The following is an 11,127-nucleotide window of genomic DNA, read 5'->3' as shown; positions in this document are numbered from 1 at the left end:
ACCACGACAGATCGTTCTTTGTTGGGAACTAGTAAGACAACTCTGTAAATGCAAAATATATACTAGTCCAAACACTTAGTACAAAAAAATAGTAAAATATCTTAATAACATTAAAAATAACTACACATTTAAAGGCTTTGGTTGCCTTACAACGACCAGGTGGCCTGGGTCTGTAGGGCCAGCACCCCTGAGGACATAACTCTCCCATTGGGTCTGCCTACTCTTGAGTCTTGTGTTAAGAGAAAAAGTGCACAAAGTCAACAGTGGGCTTTCGTTTTTGGAATTACAAACAGAGCTGAAAAGTTGGAAGAGTCTATGCTCTGTCTCTTAAATATTTCAAGGAGACTCATTGATTTCACGGCAGGTCCTTTGCCCACAAGCTGACAGGGTAAGAACAGTAGCAAGGGCAGAACATCTCCTTGGTTGAGTATGTTCACATAGGCAGAGGAGGGTGATGTGGCTGGAATTCATCATCAGTTGTTGCATGGTACTGTCCTGGGGTGAGGACATAGCATGGAACTAAGTAATGTCCTGTAATGGGGAAGAACAAAATCTGACTCTGTGTTGGATCTGTTTCTTTTACTTTAACCTTTGCTTTCCATTGCTTTTGTTACTGTAATCACTGGAAGAATGCCTTGTATAGCTGTAAGCATACACAGTGGGCCTGCCTTGTGGAACCCTGTCCCTCTGCCTGAATGTTAAAGTACCTTTGTTCAGCTCACAGGGAAACACGCTGACCCTGCCTACCTGTGAATGGCTGCGGAAAAGAAGAAACTAACACAGCCCTCTCCGCAGGCTGACCAAACCAGGAGACATTTGCAAGACTTTTGGGGTTTTATTTTACTTCCTCATCTCCTCCCCTCTCTCTCTTCTATAAAAGAAACTGGTATCCAGATCATGATAAAATGCTACTCTAGGACTCTAGTCTGTCACCTTCTCTGACGCCTGGCTTTCTGAATAAAGTCGTTATTCCTTGCCTCAACACTGCGTCTCCCAATTATTGGTCTGTGGTGCAGAGAGAAGACTGAGTGTGGGTTTGGAAACAATCCCTGTCCTCATGTGGTGACATCTAATAGGGTGTAGTAGACTATAAACAAACATAGAATGGAAAAAACAAAGTGGGTAAATAAGAGAGAAGGTAACAGTTTGAGGGATCTATTTTAGGTGGGAAAATCCCTCTGAAGAGGTGATGTTGACAGTGACTTAAGTCAAGAGTATGAGCAGACCTTGTGGAGAAGGGGGAAGAAGACAGTTCAGGCAGAGGGGACAAACACAGCAGGGTGCCTGTGTGTTCAAGGAACAGTCCTGGTGAGGAGTGCACTCAGTTTACTCTTAATAATTTTTTTAATGACAAATGGGGTGGTTAGCAGAGTCTATGGCTCTTGAGCCCTTAACATGACTAAATTGAGATATGTTGTAAATGCAAAATGCATACTAGAGTTCAAACACTATTTCAAGAAAGAGTACAGTATCTTAATAACTCTTAAAATAACTGCACATTTAAATGATAACATATTAAATATATTGATTAAGTAGAATATATTATTAAACTAATCTTACCTATTCTCTGTACTTTTTAAACACTTTTTATTGAAGTATAGTTGATTTGCAATGTTGTGTTTAATTTCTGCTGCACAGCAAAGTCACTCAGCCATGCATATATATGTATATATTCTAATATTCTCTTCCACTATACTTTATCACAGAATATTGAATATAGTTCCCTGTGTCTTTGTACTTTTTTAATGTGGCTACTAGAAAATTTAAAATTACATATGTGGTTCACATTTTATTTCTATCAGACACCATTGATCTAGGGATCTGGCCTCTGTCAACAGCTCCTCTTAAGCAGTGTGTCTGAACTTTTGGTTTCTACTCTATGAGTAGTGTTTGGAAGTCATCTTTCTTATCCTCACAACAAGAAAAAACTGAATGAACTGAAAGTCAACAGAGAATTGAGTCAGAAGACAAACTGCCAACCCTAAAACTGGAGAGATGGGTAAACACAGAGAGTAAAGATCATCCTACCTGAAGTAGAAGCTGCTGAAACTACTAACTGATAGGAACACTGAACAGGTAATTTGGGCAAGTTTCTACTACACTAGTTTGAGAGAGAAATACCCCTGAGGGCCCAGAGTAAGGTGAGATGGTTCCCACAGTTTTGTGGGGTCTGTCACCAGGAGCCTTCCCAAATACACAGTGAGTACCTTAGAAAAATCCGTTCGTGTTTGGTCTGGTGGAAGGGAAATGCAATGATTTTAAAACAAGTCCAGAGGATTCTCCAGAACAAAGGCTTACCCAGTGAGGAAAAAGCCATTACTGCAGCTTTCTGACTTGGAGGGAAGGAAGTCCCTGAAGTCCAGCCCCCTCTGGATATCCTGTCTCACACAATATGAAAAGCACTTGTGAAGGTCACAGCCCTGGGAGACAGGGCTGCTGAAACTAAGACTGAACCATAGGATCGCACAGCTTTCCCTCCCCTCAACCTTACCACCACAGCAACAGGACTCTGGTAATAATGTGGGGGTACAGCTGAAAGGGCTAGCAATGCCCAGGCTCTACTGAAGAAGTAGTTTCTAGGGAAACCCAAATATAAGAGCGGAAACAAAAACAAGAGGACAACAGAGGAAATTTAGGTCTCTGACATATACAGCTCCAGCCACAGTAAACACAGCCTAACTCCTGGACAGAAAAATATAAAGGTTCACACCAAGGTCTATTTACCTCAGTTCCTCTTACCTAGTACATCATGTCTGGGTTTCAAGCAAAAATTACAGGCATCCTTAAACTCAACAAAAAATATAGTCTGACAAGATAACGTATCAGATCAGGCTCTGATATGGAGAGATTTTGGAATTATCAGACTAGAATTTGATTAACTTTGTGTAACATGCTAAAGGCTTAAGTGAAAAATGTGAGCAACATGCAAGAATTTCTCTTGGTGTCCTCAGATGACAGAAAGGCAAGGGAGCCTCTGAAGTCTTTCTTATAAGGGAACTAACCCCATATACGAGGGTTCCGCCCTCACAATCTAGCCCCTTCCAAAGACCTTGTCTACAAATATTACCATGTAAGGTTCCAACATATGAATTTAGGTGGTGGTGGTGGTGCTTTGGCCGCTAAGTCATGTCGGGCTCTTGAGACCCCATAAACTGTAGCTTGCCAGGCGCCATAGGATTTTCCAGGCAAGGATACTGCAGTGGATTGCCATTTCCTTCTCCAGGGGATCTTCCCAACCCAGGAATCGAACCTGAGTCTTCTGCATTGCAGGCAGATTCTTTACCAACTGAGCTACGAGAATTTAGGGGAGGGACACAAACATTCAGTTATAGTTCAGTTCAGTCGCTCAGTCATGTCCGACTCTTTGTGACTCCATGCACTGCAGCATGCCAAGATTCCCTGTCCATCACCAACTCCCAGAGTTTGCTCAAACTCATGTCCATTGAGTCAGTGATGCTGTACAACCATCTCCTTCTCTGACATCCGCTTCTCCTCCTGCCTTCAATCTTTCCCTGCATCAGGGTCTTTTCAAATGAGTCAGTTCTTCCTATCAGATGGCCAAAGTATTGGAGTTTCAGCTTCAACATCAGTCCTTCCAATGAATATTCAGGACTGATTTCCTTTAGGATAGACTGGTTGGATCTCCTTGCTGTCCAAGGGACTCTCAAGAGTTTTCTCCAACACCACAGTTCAAAAGCATCAATTCTTCAGTGCTCAGCTTTCTTTATAGTCCAACTCTCACATCCATACATGACTACTGGAAAAACCATAGCCTTGACTAAACAGACCTTTGTTAGCAAAGTAATGTCTCTGCTTTTTAATAAGCTGTCTAAGTTGGTCATAAATTTTCTTGCAAAGAGCAAGTGTCTTTTAATTTCATGGCGGCACTCACCATCTGCAGTGATTTTGGAGCCCACCAAAATAAAATCTGTCACTGTTTCCAATGTTTCCCCATCTATCTGCCATGAAGTGATGGGACCGGATGCCATGACCTTAGTTTTCTGAATGTTGAGTTTTAAGCCAACTTTTTCACTCTCATCTTTCACTTTCATCAAGAGGCTCTCTAGTTCTTCACTTTCTGCCATAAGGGTGGTGTCATCTGCATATCTGAGGTTGTTGATATTTCTCCCAGCAATCTTGATTCCAGCTTGTGCTTCACCCAGTCCAGCATTCCTCTTATGTACTCTGCATATAAGTTAAATTGGTAGGGTGACAATATACAGCCTTGACATACTCTTTTCCCGATTTGGAACCAGCCTGTTGTTCCACGTCCAGTTCTAACTGTTTCTTCTTGACCTGCATACAGATTTCTCAAGCGGCAGGTCAGATGCTCTGGTATTCCCATCTCTTTCAAAATTTTCCAGAGTTTATTGTGATCCACACAGTCAAAGGATTTGGTGCAGTCAATAAAGCAGAAGTAGATGTTTTTCTGGAACTCTCTTACTTTTTCGATGATCCAACGAATGTTGGCAATTTGATCTCTGGTTCTTTTGCCTTTTCTAAATCCAACTTGAACATCTGGAAGCTCACAGTTCATGTACTGTTGAAGCCTGGCTTGGAGAATTTTGAGTATTACTTTACTAGCATGTGAGATGAGTGCAATTATGCGGTAGTTTGAACATTCTTTGGCATTGCCTTTCTTTGGGACTGGAATGAAAACTGACCTTTTCCAGTCCTGTGGCCACTACTGAGTTTCCCAAATTTGCTGGCATATTGAGTACAGCACTTTCACAGCATCATCTTTTAGGATTTGAAAGAGCTCAACTGGAATTCCATCACTTCCCCTAGCTTAGTTCGTAGTGATGCTTCCTAAGGCCCACTTGACTTCATGTTCCAGGATGTTTGGCTCTAGGTGAGTGATCACACCATTGTGATTATCTGGGTCATGAAGATCTGTTTTGTACAGTTCTTCTGTGTATTCCCACCACCTCTTCTTAATCTCTTCTGCTTCTGTTAGGTCTATAGTATTCTGCCCTTTACTGAGCCCATATTTGCATCAAAATTTCCCTTGGTATCTCTAATTTTCTTGAAGAGCTCTCTAGTCTTTCCCATTCTATTGTTTTCCTCTATTTATTTGCATTGATCACTGAGGAAGACTTTCTTATCTCTCCTTGCTGTTCTTTGAAACTGCATTCAAATGGGTATGTCTTTCCTTTTCTCCTTTGCCTTTCACTTCTCTTTTCTCAGCTATTTGTTAGGACTTCTCAGACAACCATTTTGTCTTTTTGCATTTCTTTTTATTGGGGATGGTCTTGATCACTGACTCCTGTACAATGTCAGGAACCTCCATCCATAGTTCTTCAGGCACTCTGTCTTTCAGATCTAATCCCTTGGATCTATTTGTCACTTCCACTGTATAGTCTTACGGGATTTGATTAATGCTGGGTGGGATTGGGGGCAGGAGGAGAAGGGGACAACAGAGGATGAGATGGTTGGATGGCATCACCAACTCGATGGACATGGGTTTGGGTGGACTCCGGGAGTTGGTGATGGACAGAGAGGCCTGGCATGCTGCAATTCATGGGGTCGCAAAGAGTCGGACACAACTGAGCAACTGAACTGAACTGAACTGAACTGAATGGTCTAGTGATTTTCCCAACTTTCTTCCATGTAAGTCTGAATTTGGCAATAGGAGTTCATGATCTCAGCCACAGTCTGCTCCTGGTCTTGTTTTTGCTAACTGTATAGAGCTTCTCCATCTTTGGTTACAAAGAATGTAATCAATCTGATTTTGGTATTGACCATCTGGTGATGTCCATGTGTAGAGTCTTCTCTTGTGTTGTCGGAAGAGGCTGTTTGCTATGGCCAGTGTTTTCTCTTGGCAAAACTCTGTTAGCCTTTGCCCTGCTTCATTCTTTACTCCAAGGCCAAATTTGCCTGTTACTCCAGGTATTTCTGCAGCCAATGGATACACGCCAGTACTTATACTGCCTAAAACCCAAGAAGGAGTTTGCAGAAAAAGCAGACATCATTAAGGGAGTAACGGTAATTGGAAAACTGGATATAGTATGGAAAACAAATCTAGGTGAAAGGGGAAGATTACAGACCAGCCAACTTCAAAGAATGGTGAGTCTAGAAAAAACATTGATGGGGGTTTTCGTGTGTTGCGGGTCCAGATAGTTATAACAAGTTAAATTTCCCTAGGTCTGTCACTAAAAATCAGAGCACTATAAAAGGCATTAATATTACCAGAGAATAAAAGACAAATAATTTCACTGATACCTAGGTAGAAAATTGATATTGATATGAATGGGAAATGTTCAGATGTTAATTTATCCATCATATATGGTTTTCTACCATGTAAAGAACTTTTTTACTTTACCAAACAAAATAACTGCATATCAGTTGTTTCCTCCTATGATAATTCATGCTCATTGTTATCTGACTTCCACTATATTAGAGTTATCTCTTTCTTTTGCAATGTCTTGGGAACGCTTGGATTTATACTGCATTTACCTACTCAGTTCATTCCTCTTTTAAAGATGTTTAAAATGTCAGTCATCTGAAACTCATGTGAGTCCCGCTCAAATTATCTTGTAAACACTGGTTGGATATTTTATCTAATTTCTACTCTGAGAGCATGGATAGCGACCAGCCTTCTTTTTCTTGTGCTAGTGAAAATATGCTACAGAATCCTCTATTTATACTGAATGTTACCTGCTGAGATACGTTCTAAAATTTACTTTTACTATTTGAGGTAAAAATTGAAAAAAGAGAGAGAGATTACCACTGGGCCTATTTTGAAACATAGCCATTAGCTATCATCCTCCCATGGCATTTTGATTCTACTGTCTGTCCCTGTCAGTGTATCTTGTGAAACAGACATGATTTGCTTCTTCAGTTATTTCAGTGTCTTCCTCTACTTGTTTAGGCAATAAGCTTATGTTTCTATAAGCTACAGTCTCTTTGGAAGCTTCCCCTTAAGATCAGACCCCCTGAAATTGCTTTACTATTTGCCTATGAGACTCATTTCAACTTTACTTAACATGGAGTAATTACAACAAAAACAGTCAGGGTCTCTAGTGCTATTTTACAAATAGTAGCAGCAATGGCACCCCACTCCAGTACTCGTGCCTGGAAAATCCCATGGACGGAGGAGCCTGGTAGGCTACAGTCCATGGGGTCGCTAAGAGTCAGACACGACTGAGCGACTTCACTTTCACTTTTCCCTTTCATGCACTGGAGAAGGAAATGGCAACCCACTCCAGTGTTCTTGCCTGGAGAATCCCAGGGACGGGGGAGCCTGGTGGGCTGCCGTCTATGGGGTCGCACAGAGTCGGACACGACTGAAGCGACTTAGCAGCAGCCAGGTATTTCTTGACTTCCTACTTTTGCATTCCAGTCCCCTATAATGAAAAGGACATCTTTTTTTGGTGTTAGTTCTAGAAGGTCTTGTAGGTCCTCAAAGAACCATTTAACTTTAGCTTCTTCAGCATTATTGATTGGGGCATATACTTGGATTACCGTGATATTGAATGGTTTGCCTTGGAAATGAACAGAGATCATTCTGTCGTTTTTGAGATTGCATCCATGTACTGCATTTCAGACTCTTTTGTTGACTATGATGGCTTCTCCATTTCTTCTAAGGGATTCCTGCCCACAGTAGTAGATATAATGGTCACCTGAGTTAAATTCACCCATTCCAGTCCATTTTAGTTCGCTGATTACTAAAATGTCGATGTTCACTCTTGCCATCTCCTGTTTGACCACTTCCAATTAGCCTTGATTCATGGACCTAACATTCCAGGTTTCTATGCAACATTGCTCTTTACAGCATCGGACTTTACTTCCATCAGCAGTCACATCCACAACTGGGTGTTGTTTTTGCTTTGGCTCCATCTCTTCATTCTTTCTGGAGTTATTTCTCCACTGATCTCTAGTAGCATATAGGACACCTACCAACTTGGGGAGTTCATTTTCAGTGTCCTATCTTTTTGCCTTTTCATACTGTTCAGTTATAGTAGATGGTGATAAGATCAGTGGTTGCCAGGATTTCAGGGGAGAGGTGAACAGGTGAAGCACAGGGGATTATTAGAGGGATGAAACTTCTGCATGAAACTCTAATGATAATTATGTGTGCATTTGTGAAAACACATAAGATAGTACAACACCAACAGTGAACTGTGACGTAAAGTATGTACTTTAGTTAGTAATAATGTATTAGTATTATTTCCACAAATAATACTAACAATCACTTAGTTGTACGCTATAACTCAGCAAGTATTGGTGTTATTCATGCTTCAATAGTAGACGACCAAGTTAAAACAGAGTGAAAAACTCTGTATTGTGGTTAAACAATTCATTTTTAATGAAATTATCAATTGAAGTGACTTTAAAAGGCATACAAAATACACAATGGAAAACTACTAACACAAAATCTCTCTGAAGAAATACATTTTGAAACAATCATTTCCATTCCTTAATTTTTTTTGAACTTCTTTTCGTCTAGCAAGGAACAGAAAACCCAACAGTCAGCTACAGAAGTTCTTAAGCACAGTACAGACATATAGCTATCAGATTAAGGCAAGTGTTTTTAGTACTTGTTCTGCCACTCTCAAGGGAAGGACTGTTTGCGCCATATAACCATAAGTCAGTTAATATTTTACACTTTTTATTTAGGTACTTACAAAAATATGTTTGGTTTTTAGCTCACTTTATTAGTTAAAATATATCCCCCCAAGACTTACTCATTTCTGGGTGGCTAAAATGACCTGCCCGGTGTCATAAATTCTAAAAGAATTTTACATAGTAATTTATATTTGCCAAAAGGTAATTCAAAAGACAAAGTAACCCTTGCAGATTAAGCTGCCACTGCCCATACAAAATAAGCAAAAAAGTCTCATGAAATTAAAAAAAAAAAAAAAATTCTTTTCTCTGCTCCCTGGAACGGAAGCTATCCAAGATAGTTTGAGATAAAGTCTAAGAAACTCAGAAACATGGTCTTTTACTGTGCAACAGTACTTTTAATGGACGAGTTTAAGGAAGTGGATTCTATCCAGCCTCTTTATGTGGTAAAGCTTTTGTGTCTCAGTTGTCCCCTTACATGTCCACAAAACCTCAAAGAACAGCGCCTCGCCAACCAAACTGAACCTCCGGAAGCAAGGAGAGAGGCGGAACCTCTTCGGATGTAAAATGGCAGGAGCGTGGCGCTCTGGGCGGCCCTGGCCAAGACTCTGTAGCCGGAAGTCCTCCGGCGCTAGCCAGTAGGAAGCGGAAGTAAAGGGCGGTCGGCAGCTGGTCTCTCCTTTGCGAGGCCGGCTTGCGAGCAGAGCCGCGGGAAAGGCGCGTGTCGGCCGCTCACTGGCGCAGCTGCTGCTGCCTGCACCGCCGTCCTGCCCCGCCCCGGCGTTGTCGCAGGTGCCATCGCGGACAGAGCGCGGCCCCTGGCATGGGCTGGAAAGGGGATGAGAGCGGCGCGTGTGCTGCAGCTGCAAGACCAGTGACAGGTACCTTTGGGGTTGGAGTGGGGAGGTCTCGCCGGCGGAGAGAGGGTCTGGGGAACGAGGCCACCCTGTGTCTCGGTCACCTTGATCTTCCGATTCTTTCCTGACTCAGTTTCCCCTCCTGTGTCTCAGCCCTTCCTCTCTTTTCGAGTCCCTCTAGAAGTCCTTCAGTGTTTTCTGGGCAAATCCGGTTTCTGCGAGGGTGGCCGCGGACTCTCTTCATCGGTTTTGCGCCTTCATTGAAGAGCTTTGAAACCCGTGTGCCCAAGTGCAGACGGAGGTGGGGGACGTGTCCTAACACGAATTCAGACCAAGCGTGACCCCAAGGAGATTGAGAGCCAGCGGTTTGCAGGACTCCGGTGGGAAAAAAATGGATCTTTTTATAGATTTCTGTTTTCCCTAAAATGAATTCGGGTGGTGAATTTTGTTTACCGTTTTCGTTTGTTTCAAGGATCTGTTGACTGGAAATTGGATGATCCGGTTTCACTTTTAGTGTCGGACCTGCCAGAAGAATAACATACGCGTACATCGCCAATGTGGAGAAGGCAATAGCAACCCACTCCAGTACTCTTGCCTGGAAAATCCCATGGACGGAGGAGCCTGGTAGGCTGCAGTCCACGGGGTCACTAAGAGTCGGACACGACTGAGCGACTTCACTTTCACTTTTCACTTTCATGCATTGGAGAAGGAAATGGCAACCCACTCCAGTGTTCTTGCCTGGTGAATCCCAGGGACGGGGGAGCCTGGTGGGCTGCCGTCTGTGGGATCGCACAGAGTCGGACACGACTGAAGCGACTTAGCAGAAGCAGCAGCAGCAGCAGCAGCGCATCACCAATGAGTTATGGGCGTAAGCTCTTCAGTGTTCCTCGGCCAGAATCTCTAGACTGTTTTGCATTTTTTTGCCAGATTTGAAAACTAGCATAGTTTGTTTGTTTGAAGTCTTGGGGTCTTATGCCTTACTGTGTGCTACACTATTTTGAAAACATTCATCATGCACTTGGCCAGCCAATTTTAGTGTGATATTTGAAGACGTTTTAAATAGCTGTATGATAGCAACATAAAATTTGGGTTGATTGTAGCCTTTCCGTTTGACTTGCTTTTGATGAACTTAGCTGAAACTCATTTTTAATAAGGGAAATAAACGTTGCTTTGTACAGTAGTGTAACTCCTTCACAGTGTGTGTTTAACTTGAGGGGACTAGATTGAACTATGGAGAAAATTCTAGGTATAAATGTATATTAATTTAATTATTTCAGAAGTAAATTTATTTCTCAAGAAGGGTACTTCCTAATATTTTTCCTTGCTATTGTCATATATGTTGAAACTCATCTATTAACCTGAATCCTTCAGGTGTTTTTTTGAGTTCATTAGCTATTTTCTTCTGGAGAAGGCAATGGCACCCCACTCCAGTACTCTTGCCTGGAAAATCCCATGGATGGAGGAGCCTGGTAGGCTACAGTCCATGGGGTCGCTAAGAGTCAGACACAACTGAGCGACTTCACTTTCACTTTTCCCTTTCATGCACTGGAGAAGGAAATGGCAACCCACTCCAGTATTCTTGCCTGGAGAATCCTAGGGACGGCGGAGCCTGGTGAGCTGCCGTCTGTGGGGCTGCACAGAGTCGGACACGACTGAAGCGACTTAGCAGCAGCAGCAGCAGCTATTTTCTTCAGTTTAAAAATGG

The 11,127-nt window shown here is 42.3% G+C and overlaps 1 protein-coding gene across 5 annotated transcripts in view; it reads left to right on the top strand.

The window, feature by feature from the left end:
• The first annotated feature begins 9,202 nt into the window (after positions 1-9,202).
• The window catches only part of UGGT1 (UDP-glucose glycoprotein glucosyltransferase 1), a 112,875-nt gene continuing 110,950 nt past the window's right edge, over positions 9,203-11,127 (top strand). For 3 of the 5 annotated variants that reach the window (XM_081581066.1, XM_081581065.1, XM_081581064.1), the window contains exon 1: positions 9,203-9,446. In XM_081581066.1, coding sequence (XP_081437192.1) covers positions 9,389-9,446 — 58 coding nt within the window. In that variant the 5' untranslated portion in view covers positions 9,203-9,388. Of the gene's footprint in view, positions 9,447-9,603; positions 9,803-9,894; positions 10,047-11,127 lie in introns of those variants that run through there. The other 2 variants (XM_081581067.1, XM_081581069.1) reach the window with 2 other exon arrangements.

This window comes from Giraffa tippelskirchi, chromosome 3 (assembly GCF_054371585.1).
Source record: "Giraffa tippelskirchi isolate mGirTip1 chromosome 3, T2T-mGirTip1v1.2.pri, whole genome shotgun sequence".
NCBI lineage: Eukaryota > Metazoa > Chordata > Mammalia > Artiodactyla > Giraffidae > Giraffa > Giraffa tippelskirchi.
The sequence above is the reverse complement of the archived record's forward strand: the minus strand, read 5'-3'. Positions and strand labels throughout refer to the sequence as shown.